Raw genomic sequence first — 15,980 nt, forward strand, 5'->3', positions numbered from 1 at the left:
GAATGTAAATGTACTGTCATCTTTCAGGACTAATGAGCAGATACAAAAGAGAAATTTTAAAAAAGGTGTAAATAAAAGGTGCATTAATGTAAAAATGTATCTGAAATGGGATGAAACTCACTGCTGTAATGCAGTTTTGAGAACTTCTGGAGGGGACAGGAAGAGGAACAACTGTGGTCAGACCAGAAGAAAGAGTTCAGCTCAGCCATCTAATGGAATATATATGACTTTACGTCTTGAAGCAAACTTACCTAAAAATTTCTGTAACTATGCAGTAAGATGAATATTTTCCCACACATAAAAGGAACTAACACAGATCTCTGCTCGGGTATTCTAATGCATACATTCAGAATGCAGTAAGCTAGAATAGAAGAGTTGAGTTGGAAGGGACCTACAACAATGATCAAGTCCAACTGCCCGACCAAAAGTTAAAGCCTGTCATTAAGGGTGTTGTCCAAATGCCTCTTCAATGCTGACCAGCATGGGGCATCTCAGTAAAGAAATGCTTCCTAATGTCCAGTCTAAACCTCCCCTGGTGCAGCTCTGAGCCATTCCCACGTGTCCTATCACTGCATCCCAGAGATAAGAGATGAGCACCTCCCTCTCCACTTCCCCTTCGAAGGGTGCTGGGCCAAGCGGCTGCACATGGGGGCCCCATTACCCCCATCATGTCACAGTGCCACCACCTGGCAATGCAGCAGTCACAGTGCCCTGGGGAAGTATAAAAGGTGGCATCCTCCATGTGCTGCTGACGGAGCTGGCTTGAGGGCAGCCTGTAAACATCCGAGAGGAAGTCCTCGAGGAGCCAGAGAAATTACTTGGAGGGGGCTAACGGAGGAAGACCAGAAGCTGGACAAGGATCTGGAGATGAGAAGAACCAACAACACCTGGAGGTGCCCAAGGCTATCAGGCCTTTTCAGCTGGATATTAGCGGCCAGAGCAAGGGAATGTCTTCTTGAGCACCACTGCAGAGCTCACCGTACTCATCCCCTGTGGAGCCAGGGGTGGCAGCCGTAAGAAACAGGATGCAGAGATGCTGCCAGGGGTCCCAGTGGTTTGAAGCACCCAGCGGTGTCCTGCCAGGCATGGGAGGATTCTTGCTCCCAAGGTCAATCAGGCCGGGGCCTTTTGCCACTCTTGGAAGCCCCCCAGGTGGCTCCAGGTTGAGGGAGAATAGGTCTTGGGCATCTCCCGGGATGCGTGACCAGCCTGTGGGAGGAGGAGGCAGGTCTTGCTTACATGCTCAGGGAGTAGCCGATCGCCAGCGCTGGGGTCAGGAAGGAATTTTCCCCCGGGGCAGATTGGCACTGGTCCCCAGGGGTTTTTCGCCTTCCTCTGCAGCATTGAGCGTGACCACTTGTCAGGGCTCCTCTGGTCCATTTTGGCTGGGTTACTGCCTGCTGCTCACACACCACAAAGATGGTCCCTTGTGCCCTGCGGCTGGGGGGAGGAAGGATTTTTTTCCCCCAAGGTGGGCTAGCAGGTGCCCCTGGGGGTTTTTTGCCTTCCTCTGCAGCACTGAACACAGCCCCTTGCCAGGGTCCCTTTGGGCCATTTTGGCCAGGTGCCTGCTGCTCCTGTTCCATGAAAGTGGCCCTTGTGGCCCACATCTGGGGATAGGAAGCTTTCTAGACTCCCAGGGTGGGCCCCAAGGGTGGCCCCGGGGGGTTGCTTCTTGTCCTCTGTAGCACCAAGCACAGCCCCTTGTCAGGGGTCCTCTGGGACATTTTAGAGAGGTTCTTGCCTGCAGCTTTTGTACCTCCAAGGTGCCACTCGTGCCCTGGCTCTCTTGGGCTCTCTTTCCCATCGCAAGTTTGCAGCATGAGTGAGCTCTGCTCTTCCCTTGGCTCCATTTCCCCAGGGGTTCTTGCCTGTGCAAAACAGCCCGTGCTTGGAAGGGCTCCAGGCTTGCTGCACCATCCGGAGCTGCCACTTTCCAGCTCTCCCTGCGTGCAATACAAGCGTGGGGCAGGCACGAGAGTGTTCTTCATCCATCACTGGCCAAGAAGCACAGTGGAGCAAGTTTTGGGAGACAAAAAGAATCCTTGTCGTCAATGTGTCCTACTTTGGAAAATACCCCATGGTACCACACCTCTCTTCCTCTTTTGTGTGTGTTTAGTCCTGATCCTCATTTTTGAAGTTCCCACTCTTCAGAAAACAAGAGATTGCTTGCCCTGTATTCCTGCTGCTACTTTCTGTATCTCTGTGACCTGCCTTTGCCAGACTACAAGGGATGTTTTTTCAAGCTAAACTTAAGAATGCATCAGCCTGCTCCTGGCTACACATGCATGTTGCAATAATGCTTGTGAGCATTGGCTCTGAAATGGATTCAGAAAAATAACGTAAAAATAAAAACAAAATGCTGTTTCCACTTGTAACCTTTCTGATTTATGTCCTTCAAAGTGTTTTTGGAGCTGGAAACCCCCTGGCATTTCAGGCAACTAACAGTCTCATCATTATTCAACTGATGGTACGCACAGGAAATAGAAAAGAACAGTCATGCTATGTCATGCCTATAGTTCTGCATGACCAGCTCTGACCTGGGTCTGAGGGGTCCGTCCAGGAGAGCAGCTCTCTGCAGAGCAGGTCCCAGGCCCACCCAGGAGACAGGGGCAGTGACGGGCACACCTACACCATCACCCAGGCAGGGACTGAAGGCCCTGGGCTGAGCTGAGACACCACGTCCCCTGGGCCCTTGGCAGGAGACGGTGGGGGTGGGGGTCCCAGGGGAGGTCGGTCCCACCCATTGAGGCCTATGAGCACCCCCAGGACCGTGGCAGTAGACGACACACTGCTCGTGTACTCTCCTTTAGACATTTATGGTTGGCCACGTGGGAGACCAAGTATTGGGCCAGATGGACCCTCGCTCTGACGGAATACTGTTGTTCTCTGGCTCTTTTGTTTTAGCATGTTTTTCCAAGGCACTTTTGGGCTGAGACATTCCAAGGGACATTTGGGCTCAGACTTTTCCAAAAATGAGTACAAGGAGAAAAAAAAAATCCACGAAGAAATGAATAGGTATTACTCACCTCAAAACAATTTGCAACCATTTAGTTCTGGAGCACTTCTAGCTTCAGAATGAGGGCTTGATCTTCGAGCCTTGCTAGTGTCATAGATGTGGGGTTTTGCCATCCTGTAGAAACCCAGCTCAACTGGATAAGCTCATAAGACTTTCAAAAACAGTTCCCACATGCTTTTTGCAAATTTGTTCAGGTGGTCAAATAATCTCCAAATGATCCACAGCTCTCGCCCCCAACAGATGGTACATGTCTTGTTCCCACAAAGTGACAGAGCCAGGCCTAGGCTGGGACATGGTTACCCATTCAATCCCTTCTGCTAGTGCAGGGCTGAGAAGAAATCAAAAATTTCCTCAGCACATGCTGGTAGGGAAAGGAGGAGGAAGAGTAGAGTAGAGTTGAGCAGAGCAGAGCAGGAAGGGACCTACAACAAGGATCAAGTCCAACGACCTGACCACTTCACGGCTGACCAAAAGTTAAAGCCTGTCATTAAGGGCATTGTCCAAATGCCTCTTCAACGCTGACCGGCATGGGGCATCGACCACCTCTCTAGGAAGCCTGTTCCAGTGTTTGAGCACCCTCTCAGTAAAGAAATGTTTCCTCCTGTCAAGTCCAAAGATCCCCTGAGGGATGCAGCTTTGAGCCATTCCCATGTGTCCTGGTACTGGATCCCAGGGAGAAGAGATCAGCACCTCCCTCTCCACTTCCCCTCCGAAGGAAGCTGGAGAGAACAATGAGGAAAAAAAATAGACACCAACAATTTTGTGTAATTGCCACTGCATTTGTCAAGTAAAATAAAAAATTATGCAAAGGAACCTTTTGTGCAATAAGACATGCTGAAGACAACAGAAACAACTGTAACATGTTGTAAACCTGACTGTATTAAAAAAACACATACCAAAAAGATGATGGGGAATTTCTTCCTCAGCCAAGAGGAAAGCTCACTAAACTTCTAATTTCCTTACTCAAATTAACCTTGAAAATATCTACAATATTGTAATTTACTACTGAAACAACATCTTTTTATCCTTTTAAGTACCTCTTTGCTGTATGATGTTGGTTATGTGTGTTTAAATATCTGTTACACAGCAGTTTTTACATACCTGAAGATATTGTTTCTAATCACTACTGACCGAATTTAATTATATCTTTTTCTTTCAGGATCATTAGGAAAGATTATATGGGGCCATGAAAAACTAATTCATTACACTATCCCATATAACTCTTAAGTAATGACAGACTGGTACCAAAATATTTATCTTGGCCTAAGTATTCTGTGCATTAGCAAAGTCAGCAGGAAAAACTTAAAACATTCACAAGACACAAAAGACAATACAGAAAGAATTTTAATAAACTTAATAACAACAACAAAAACCTAGCTCTTTAGCTATAGCCAAAAAGCACAAAAGAACAAAGGAAAGTTGTTTATCAAAGTGTCTCAAATACAGCAGCCCAAGCTCCCTGGAATGCAACTTCAAATTATACTTCACAAACAATATTAGAATAAAGCCCACTTTTCCTAGAAGTCAGTAAAAAGGCTGACAGAAGAGGTTTATCTTAGAAAAACACTGTCACCATTCTCCTCCTTCCCCCCAAAATAAAAGAACAAACAAACAACATAAGAAAACACTATGCATAGCAAAGCTGGGTATGAACCAAGATTATCTGTGATATGGAAAATTCTGCTCTCCCAAAAATTCAGTTGGTAAGAATTTGAAAAATAGCATGGGGTCTGGGTTTCTTTAAGGGTAAAGAATGTTTGTTAGAAAAGAATTCCATACAAAATTTTCCTGTCTTACATGTTATAATCTATGCGTCAGAAAATTTTGATTCTATAAATCAGAAAATACAGAGGCAAAAGCGTTTTGGAAAAGAAGACTCAAGCATTACATTACACAATGCTAAATGGAACACATTCAGCTTTTTCTACAAAACTTTGTTGTTGAATTCAATATATTCCTGTCAAAAATTCAGCATTTTAAGAATTTTTCTATTCTGATAGAAAAGCATTCCATAAGACAGTTTAAAAACAATTATAACAGGCATAGACATCATATCGTACAAGGTCATTCTTGCTGCTAAAAGAAAGCAAGTAGAAGCCAATATATGCTACAACTTCAACACACCATCTGATATCAGATATTTAGTATGGGGTTTTTCTCCTTCTGAGGTTTTTATGGGGTAATGCATAGTGTGTCTTAAGTATGGGAGAACTCAAGAAACAGCCAACCAGTACCAAAGTTTCATGTTTCTTCATTACATTCACCTTACGATAAAATTTTGTTAGGCTTTTACAACCCCTTTTGGAGGTGTTTAAAGCATACTAACCTTTGCTTTTTCACTCTCAAGCTTTCTTTAGTGGTTAAAGCAGCAAAAAAAGAAAAAGATATGGTCTGCATTTACAGTTAAAACCTTCCTTTATCTCTGGTTCCTTTTTGCTATAAAGGACACAGCATGGAGAAGTCCCTTGAGCTTAACTTTCTTAATTTTATACACCACTTTTTGTTATGCTGCCTTGGGCAATGACTGGTAAATAACACCAAAAAATTTGCTTTTCTAAAGCTGTTTTTGCTGAACAGAAACAGACACTTGCTAAAGTTTAGCTTTCAGCTTTTGGGGAACAAGCATCATTTCTGTATCAAAATAATCAAAATTTCAAAATGGAAGAAAGTTTTAAAAATTTAACAAAATTTTAAAATGGTGAAATATTTCACATGGAATGAAAGTGAAATGCTTCAGTGTGAACATTTTCCACAGTAAACCACTCTGTTTTTACAAAAAGAAAAACTCACCCCACTCACAAATGCTATGTTTGGTTTCAGACTTGACCTATATTTTGAAAGCCAAGGGGTACTCTGAAAACCAAACAAAACGTTCAAGCTAATCTAAATATTTAATTCAGTCCAAAATGAAACAAACCTTTTTATTCCAAGAACAACGAAGCAAACTTTTCAGTTCTATATGAGGCAGATTTACCAATCTTTCCAAAAGACAAATGAATAAAAAAACCCCTAAACCCAACAAAACAACACTTGCAAAAGACATGACCCTCGAACTCAACTAATTGATTAGTTGTCTGCCATTAACATGATGTAGTTTAGTTTTTCTTGGTATTTAAGAATATACATATAATGAAGAGTTCTTCTCTCCTTTTCCTTCCCACACAAAGCACACCCCAATCTGTCATTACAACGGAGTCATAGTCTTTAACTATGTTTGAACCATAGAGCACAGACTCAGTTTCAGGGAGTTTCCAAGCATTTTCAAACATAACTCCAACAGAAATTAATTGACAGCCACAAAATCAAGTATCAGTTTGCACATTGTCAAGATTTTAGTTTATATGAACAATGGAAACCCAGTTCCCAGACATCAATGGGTAACACTAGTGCGCTTTTTTTGTATTGAATTTGTTATCCAACAGGTTCCTCAACAAAGTCTCTTCACCACATGGCTCCTATGGAAGAAGAGTCAGCTTTCTTTCATGACTGCTGCAGAAATTGCTGAGTAAAATTTAGTACAAAGAAGCACAAGAAATGCTTGACTTCTGATAATGCTGCTAGGCTACAGAAGAAAAACATCAGTGTGGGTATAATAGATACATATACTTATTTGACACAACACTGACACTAGGAGGGCAAAAATATTAGTGAACAAGGAATTAAGATTAGTTAAGGAAGTTTTCTTGGGGCACACTTAGGATCATTAACAAAGGCCATGTTGAAACCACTAAAACGGCTAATTCACTCCTGGGTGTGTGTCCAGGCTCAGAGTAAGTGTTTACCTCGCATCAAGGTGAGACCTGCATAAACATCAACAGCTCTCTCTAGAGTCTTAGTTTTGTCCCAAGAAGGACTCAAGAGTACACAGCCCAGGTCTCCATCTGGGTGACTGGGCACTTGGTCCCTCTCAGCGTGTCTGAAGACCAAATCCAGTACAGAGAAGATGTAACCTAAGCATCCTGATTTGGTACTGCTTTTGCCAATTAATGGGAAACTAAAACACTGCCGATACTTAATGTTTGTCCTTTCATGAACGGCAACTGCTCTGAAAACATACAGAGAGCTTACCGGCAGTTGTGCAGGAAGAAAAACAGTTACCAATTCGTAAAGCAGAATGTCTTGACAGCACCTCATCAGATCTACTAAAACCAAAGATCCCTAGAAAAGCTCACAGTGATCTGAAAAGTTCTGGAAACCAGTCACATTGTAGAAAGTCAGTTCTTATAATTATGCATAAACATCTGTTTACAGTAATACTTGTAGACAGAAATATTTAACATTAATCTTCTTTCAACTATCAACACTTCAATATCTACAAGCTTAGGGATAACTGCTAAAGACAACTAACGAAAGTCAAGACTCAGAATCTTCGTTTAGATAGCTCCTCTGCTTTGTAATGCTACATTCGGTCCAAGATTTCCTTAACAGAAGCATCATTCAGAATTCAACACCATGCATGCCAGTGAACCATCACGCAAATAGTGGAATAAAAATAAATGATATTTTGTCACTGCAATTATTCATCCAGAAGCAATTGTTCCACATAGCTTGAGGATACAAGAACAATGTTTCCCAACAGGACTTGATTTTCAGTTGAGCTCCCTGGTTGCTACCATAAAATAAGTTTATATAGTAGTAATTATACAGTGTATATCTTAATAGCAATACATTCCCTGCCATTTGCAACAGGTATACAATGCTAAAGAAGAGTATTTTGTACTGATACACGCAGAAGATTTTAATTCTAAACTAGAATAAAATAACAGCTAATTTAATAAAACTATTTAAATTTTTAACTTAGTTTGATGAATCAGCAAAACTTATTTGCAATATAACATACTGTCTTTGCCCAGAAAGCCTCTCACAATATGTAGGGTTTACAAATCACCAGGTAGCATTATCAGTTATATATCTTTTTATGGTCACTAAAATCCCATTAAAAAAAAAAAAAAGGAAAAAAGACTCAATTTAAAGTTTGGTAATTTAGCAAAATCTATCCCAGGACACCACTCCACACAACATTCAAAGCTCAGGCTTTTTTAACTTTTGTGTCTCCTTGGAACACTGTCCACCAATGGCAGCCACCCCAGCCTTCCACTTCATATACTAAGCAAAAACACATTGTTATACATAAAGTAGCTTTGGGAAGGAAAGAAAGGGCGCTCTCACAACTGCAATTCCCTAAATACCCAATATAGAAAAGTTTGCAAAAAGCATACCACTACGTTGATGACACAAAGAAAGTGCTATACTATCAGCTGTAGAAAACCTTTTTGCATAAACAACCTTACAGTAGACATTTGTTCTCTACTCAAAGACCACTGTACTATATTTTGCAATACTTTTTCTTTACGAGCTGTCTTATAGAAGCCTGCTATATAATGTGATCTGACAAGGCTGTCCAGGTAAAAAAAATGATACAAGTACTTACTAAAATTTGAAATTTACAGAAAAAGCATTCAAGTTGAAACCTCAATAGTCTACTTTCAAATTCAGATAGATTATTTTGTTGAAGAGTTTTTGTGAATTAATGAAGTTGATGTCATTCATAACTTCAAAACTACTATGGAGGTCAGACGAGGGACAAACCCATACAAAGTACGCAAACAAACTCAATTTCAGTTCACCTTAACACTTAGTCCAATCCATTATGAAAGTATCCAGCATGTACTAGAAACCTGAAACACACTTAGTTTTTGTGCACATTGTATTGAAGATATTAAAATACAACACAAAAAAGAAAAAAGAAAGTGTTTGTTTCAGAGGCTGGAAAAGTACAAGACATAGGCTGATATTTGTTCAATCATGATGATTTCAGCCATCTTTTTAATCAGTTGATTTAGATCAAGTTTATGCTTATACAAATAATCTGAACATGCATGTAAATTATTACAGCTTTGGCATCTGCTGTCATCTAGTTACCACTCTCAGCAGAGTATTAACTTTTGTTTTTACAAAACTGACCAAAAAGATAAAGGTTTAGACCCTAAAATACACTCAAATAAATACCTACTTACGTACACAAAGTATGCAAAATTCTCAAAAAAACAGCAGTTATATAAAGTCACAGGCTTTTTAGTCAAAGTTTAGCTCTAAGAGTTTCAAAATCTTCAGAAGTCATCTTGGAGACAAACATCAAAGAGTGATGATTGTCAGGCACCACCTTACAGCTACTATCACACAGATATCATACTATTATTTACCATACTATTAGCAGTCCAAGACTGGTCCACCTGACTACTTGAAATGGGTTGCAGTCAAGTAGTGCAGCATATACTACAGTTTGGAAATACTTCCTATATAGAGACATTCTACCCAGAGGTTGCAGTACAGAAGTGACTGAAGAAAATTGGGAGTAACTGATCACAACACTAAAGCCTGTTCTGGCAACATAGTCTTGCTAGAAATGCTGTTTCTAGATGTCAGCTGCAATCTTACCGAAGTGCACTCACCTGAATGAAGCATTTGAGAGAGCTTTTTTGCACTGAGATTTAAGGACTTGTAACAAAACATCCTTAATTACAGCTCTTCTAATCCATTTTCAGTGCATTCCACAATTGAAACACCTCACCTTTGGGGCTTATCAAGTTGTGTACAGTAAGAATATATACATACAAAACACTGGAAACAACATCAGTCTCTCTTATAGGACTTGATCGTGCAGTTATACAAAATCATCCCATACTGCGTTGCTGCTGTTCTTCTAAGACACCTCAGTTCTCCCAAGAATAATTTCAAAGTGGAAAATCTTTTCATTACACATCTGTACCTCTCTGTGTTTTCCACTACAGCTTCAGCAACACAACTTCTGAGAAAACAGAAGTGATTGTTGAAGAGACTGTGGCTCAGTAACTCAGCAAGAACTTTAATAATTACTTTGAATTGCCTAAGTCTTTCTCTGGATTGATGAAGTTTCTGCAGCCCAGCTGCAGCAAGCTGGCAGTAATAAATTCTCCATACACTGCAACCTAAGTATCTGACTATTTCATGCCTGTTTCTAAGTATGTGAAAGCTGGAGGCAAAGCCTGTCATTTTACAACTTGGTACTTGCTTCTTTCATTATGTCCTCTAACAAAGGTACTAGTGTAAGGCCAAATAAGAATAGAACTCCCTGGAGATGCCTGCTGTGAGACACGTCATAGCATTTCTTCAAGAAATTTCAAAACAATAGCTTAAGGGCAAGTTTTTCCATTAGAAATCAAGTCATTTTGAAAGAGTCAATATTTATAATAAAGGCCACAGTACAACAGATGAATTGAATTACTGAATTTTCAATCCAAATGTACAATACTTGAAGTTCAAAATACTTTCCAAAATTTCACATTTATTGTCTGCAAAGACAAACATAACTTGAGTTTTCTTTCTTGTTATATCAAGCAAATACATCTTTATGTTAATTTAATGTGGACTTCATGGCGTGGACATACAACTATAACAGGACAGAAAAATCTGAATGTTTTTTCTTTCCATAGATATAATAAATCTAAATAAAATTTACATAGTTACCCAAAGTAGGACCATAATCCTTACTGTATTACCCATCTCTTCTCTTCACCATATTCCTTTGCTGAATTGTTCAAAGTTTCTTTAGAACATTTCAACAGCTATATAGTGCTACCAGAATAACACTAATCTTATGCTACTCAGAATATAAAAGTACTTCAGAGTTACAACACCTGGATAAAATGAAAAGAAAGTAGTGTTCCTCTTCTACCTACATGTCTTCCTATCACCAGGCATTTACTTGTGTCTGGTAATTACTACATAATAACCATAACCACCAAATGGCAGCTCTTCTCCTGCACAGTGACTACTTACCAATTTCAAAATCACCTGTCTTGTACTACCGAAAACTTCTAGCTTTCTGAATCATGTTTCCTGAACTGCTTCTCCACCAAAATATAAAGTGTATTTATACATCTTGTATTTCAGTTACTGACCATTTCATAACATGCATACAGTTTTAGACACTTGTCCTACTAAAACAAGAAATCTGAGACATGACAGGATTCCTGTCTATCATAACAGACAATCCAACTCTCAGCAACAACAGCATTAATTGTACAAACTTAAGCAATAGGAGAAATTTTGTGGCAATTACAGATAAACTTCGTGGAAGAAAAGAAAGGAGCCTGGCTTTTAACAAAAGCAAAAGAAAAAGGCATTTACAATACTAAGTGAGAACTTTGCATGGATAATATAGAACTTAGAATTTGTGAACATGGACTTTGATTAGGGAAAGGACTCTTCCTTGCATATTACTTATAGGAATAGCCAGAAGTTCATCACTGACCTAAATAAGGTTCATTATGGATCCCTAAATAAGGATGGATTTAAAAACATGTTGAATCATTGGAGATGTACTTCATACTAGAACAGTTGCAACACTCAGAGCCACAAGTGAAACCCAATGCATGTACTGTTTGCATGTGCACAGAGGATGTGACATCACATGTTGTACTTGTTGCTCTACTTTTGATTCAGAGTATTTGATACAAAGATGAAAGGAGATGCTTCATCTGAATTACCTCAGTATTTTTTTAGTGTACATTTAATCCTTCAACATGGCACACAGACAAAAAACAACACCTGTGCCTTGACAGAGATTGCATGAAAAATGAATACTGCATTATTTGGAAATCTGTATTTTTGAAACACAGGCCAAATTTAGATATAAAGAACAAATAATAAGATACAATAAAGCTACTGTAACTACCAGATGTACAAGCGTTTTAGGCAGATACTGGCACAGACTACTGTACTGCAGGAAGGACTTTTGATGTTTGGATCCATGTGACAACTACATATATCCTATTGAACTTAAAAGCTGATAAGCTTTGCGTGACTCTCAAACATCCCAGAACTCCTCCAGGAAATCTATTAGCAGAAAAAGCAATGTATCCTTAAACAGGCTAGGGAGGTTCATGAAATTTACTTTTATCGCTGAATGAAAAAAGTTACTGTCTTCTTTAAGAAACCAGAAATAAGAGTAAAATGACCAAACATTGCAGTTTCCTCGTCATCACAAAAAAATGTTTGCACAGAACTTCATTTGAGCAAGCCTAAAATCAAAATTAAATACTCCTTATGGTAGGACTACATTCTGTAAATAGTGGCACACAACACAATGAAAGCATGGCTTTCTACTGCAAAGGCACCACCAGACACAGTTCTGACTATTAAGAACATCAACACCGTAATGGAGCCATACCCTATCTCAATCATTATGTGTCAAAAATAAGACCTGGTACACTTCAGAGGCTGACTTTTACCGGAGGGATAAAACTCCTTACCTTGGAAAGACTGTTTGGCTCTGTTCACTAGTTCTTCAATTGGATAACTTGCTAGATCTCCTCTGGCATGCTTAGTTTTGCAATAGGTACATGCGTTGAGACACCTGTTCAGAAAATAAAAATACTAAGCTTCTCGCCAATAAAGCCTTTATATGCACAGCTTTATTTAATAAGTACATCTGGAAAAATGAGCTTTTATATCTATGACCAAAAAAGAGAGTACTCTGTTTTAAAAATCAATAAAGCAGTTTGAAAAGTGTTTTGTCCTCCTACCTTCTTACAGTAGCTTTCACATCTACATAAAAGGTTGAAAAAAGATCAATGGAAACCACATGCAAAATCCAAAAGCGGGAATTTACATATTCTTATAAAGCTATAACACGCTTAATAATTGCTCATTACTAAAGATGAATCTCCAAGGCTTCCAATCCCACTATTACATACGAAGTCCAACCTGAACAAGGAAATAAAGGGAAAAAGTCCTGAAAGACTAAAAGTACATTTTAAAAATAGTGTGTATTCTTGAAAACACATTTGAGTTAAGTTTTCCTTCTTTCATTTGTCTTGTATAAAGAAAACAAATAACATAATGAAGACAGAATCACCAACTAGAAAGACAGCGTGGCACAAAAGATTGAGGAGCTAATGAAAAACTCCCATGAGAAACTGAAGGAATAACGCGAATGCTTTTAATTTACCTGACAATATAGTAAAGGCAGACTAGTTGAAACTAAAAGGATGGAAAGATCAAAACAAACAAAAACTACCACTCATTGTATGTTTTTCTTGGATTAGTCTTTGGATCCTGATAGTGCCACGAATGTAATGAGCAGAATGTTAAAAAGAGATTGCTGCACTTTTCTTCCCTTTTCCCCCCTCTATAAAGCTGGTATTGCCCTACAGCTTTTTATAGGTTAAAGCATTTAAACCTCTAAAAACCCCACAAAAACGAAAAACCCAAATACAAATGTTTCTCTTGTACATGGGTACTAGAACATAAATTCTGTCTATTTTCACAATCAAAAAAGCCACAGCTTCAATATAGCAAAGCATTTGGATGCCAGAAAAGGATAATGGTCTAACTACAGGAGTATTACTATAAAACTTTCAAAACAATAATGCAAAGGCAAAGATAGCAGTGGGTTCTGATGAAGTCACCAGCTACAGGACTGTGCTTATGACTTGCATATACCTTGTCTTCCACTACAATGTCTGGCAGCTCCATGACTAGGTAACTACTGCTTTGCCAACGCTAAAGGTTTCCCTTCACGAACATTCCCCTCACACGCTACTTATACCTTGCAGAAGCAGTGGATCAGGAAGTGCAGAACACTGCACAGAACATTTTCTCAGGTGCTCTCCTGCACCTGCACACCACCTTGGCCCTGAAACATGCTCCACCAACAGTCTTACTTTCAGCCAGAAGACATCTAGATAGTTTGTGATTCTCTCTCCTAGACTAGATGATGTATATTGTACATAGTCTTATTGATATTATTCTTCCTGCCTATCAGACCCAAACATCAGATTTTAGCATCCATTTTAGATTAGAAAACTAAAAGATACTACTTAACTGCAGCAATGAGAATGAAAAATGTATATGAAATCAAGCTGCCATTCAGTGAAATATACAATCTCCTATTACAACCAGAAAAGACCCAAATCTGAACCTTTACTACCTGCTCCACATAAGTGATTCATTCCCACCCAAAGACAACTTATTCATCAGATGTGAAGTAATTTTTATGTATCTCACCTTTCTTCTGCAAATCAAAAGCTTTTCATTGTGAAGATCTAAAGCATGTTTAAAAGAGTAGCATTTGAAATCAACAGAGTGTAAGCAGATAATTGATTTACACTTTATCTGTGTAACCTATTTAGCAAACTAAGGTGGTCTCTACTAGGTCACTGGCCATCTAAAGCATGCCACAAAGGGCTTTCCCTCACAGCCCAGGGGGTACTCATTTCTCTCCCTGCTTCCCAACCGTGACTCTTTCAAACTCCTTCAATTCTTTCAGGGTTGCAAGGCATGTCTCCCTCTTCTTCTTCTTCTTTTCTTGTTTCTTTTTGTTTGTTTTTAAAGCACAACTCTCCATTCAACCCAAGACTTCATTTCTAAGCAGGCTCCCATCCAGTCATCCCACCATCACACTCCTTCCCCTCTACATCATTCACTAAGCTAAACCAGCCTTCCTCCACACAGCTACACAAAAATAACATTATGGATTGGTGACGCATATTGTCATGTCCTAAAAAGCAACACTAAACTTGCCTTTGGTAGCCTGGCATGGCATGTGGGTGTGGTCTAACAGCCAAGTAGTGGAAAACAAAGAGACCAACATCAGCCCCGGCCTCTCCTCTTAGAGGGCCCTGTAGCCCCTTGCTGCCAGCACCCCATACTCAGGTCTGCAAAGAGCTAAATGAAAATGCTGGGATGGCAAAATACTGCAGGCAAACTCCTATACCTTTACAAGGGCACCTCACAGGCAATCCGGTCAAAGCCCATGTTACAGTTACCGGCCAGCACGGAAGATCACCAGCGCAAGATGCTGGTTACTGCACCGCAGCTGCTGAGGGACCCAGCAGGAGCACTGGAAGTCAGCATCCATCACAGCTCTTCCAGCAGTGCGGGTGGAAACTGCTAGTTTCTCCTGCACCTTCAAAGTTGCTTTCTGGGCAAATAATCTTTAAACTAAGTCCTAGGCTACCTGAAAAAAAGATCGTAACAGCAGTCTTTCTCTGGTATTGCAATAAACTTGGTCACAAAGAGAACTGAAATGTGCAGCAAGTAGCACGAAGAAAGAAGGGGAAGTTAGTCTCCAAATATTCACAATATTATGTGGGATTGCTTCTAAGAGCCTTATTACTATGGTCTTTAAGTACAACTTCAGGGGGGTGGTTGATTTATTTTGGGGTAGGAGCTGAAAGTTGGAATTCAGAGGCAGGCTTTTCTGCAGCAATTCTACTGCATAATTTCTACTATGAAATAAAAATACTGTGGGATGACCAAATAATTTTGGTTTGGTGGAGTTTTTTGGTACTTAAAGAGTATATAACAAAACCAAAATGAGACAGACTTCCATGTAACATAGAAGAGTATCAATTTTAGAAAGCAAACCAAAAAAGATAAAACTTTTAAATACTATTTGTAACATATTTGTTAATTCCAACTTGGGAAAAAAAAATAATCTTTTGGGCTACAGCTGATCAATAAAAGGATGCAGATCTCAAATACTTGTTACAATGCTGAACTAACCACTTTTCACAGATTTGAGAATTATCTATTCTTGAAAATATAAATTTAAACCAAACCATAAGTGTAATAAAGTAACTGTAGCAGTAAGCCAGCCTCTACACCAAGTTTCCAGCATAACAAATTATTCATACATCCATGCTGCCACATACTCAGACCACAGACAATCAAGTGGAAAAAGGCTGCTGGGAACTTTGAGAATCTGAGCATTGCCTCTTACTAAGTGGCATTCACCAGCAAGTGGATCCTCTAAAACCAGCCCAGTAGGTAAAGCTCTCCTTAAAAATCAGCTTTTATCACAGCTAAAGCTCAAATATATGGGACTGAGAAGCCAACATGCTAGTAGTTGCAAAAGAGTATTTTGTTTTGTGTTAAACTGGAAGCCTTCTTCAAGCATTTAAAGTTGGTTTAAAAG

At 39.6% G+C, this 15,980-nt stretch overlaps 1 protein-coding gene across 4 annotated transcripts in view; it reads right to left on the reverse strand.

Annotated features, from left to right (window-relative positions):
- Window positions 1–15,980, reverse strand: part of CDKAL1 (CDKAL1 threonylcarbamoyladenosine tRNA methylthiotransferase) — a 421,037-nt gene that overhangs the window by 226,063 nt on the left and 178,994 nt on the right. For all 4 annotated transcript variants that reach the window (XM_074870845.1, XM_074870828.1, XM_074870837.1 and 1 more), the window contains one exon: window positions 12,313–12,416. In XM_074870845.1, the coding sequence (XP_074726946.1) occupies window positions 12,313–12,416 (104 nt within the window). The remainder of the gene's footprint in view (window positions 1–12,312; window positions 12,417–15,980) is intronic.

The sequence above is a fragment of the Strix uralensis genome, chromosome 1, assembly GCF_047716275.1.
Source record: "Strix uralensis isolate ZFMK-TIS-50842 chromosome 1, bStrUra1, whole genome shotgun sequence".
In the NCBI taxonomy this organism is placed as follows: Eukaryota; Metazoa; Chordata; class Aves; order Strigiformes; family Strigidae; genus Strix; species Strix uralensis.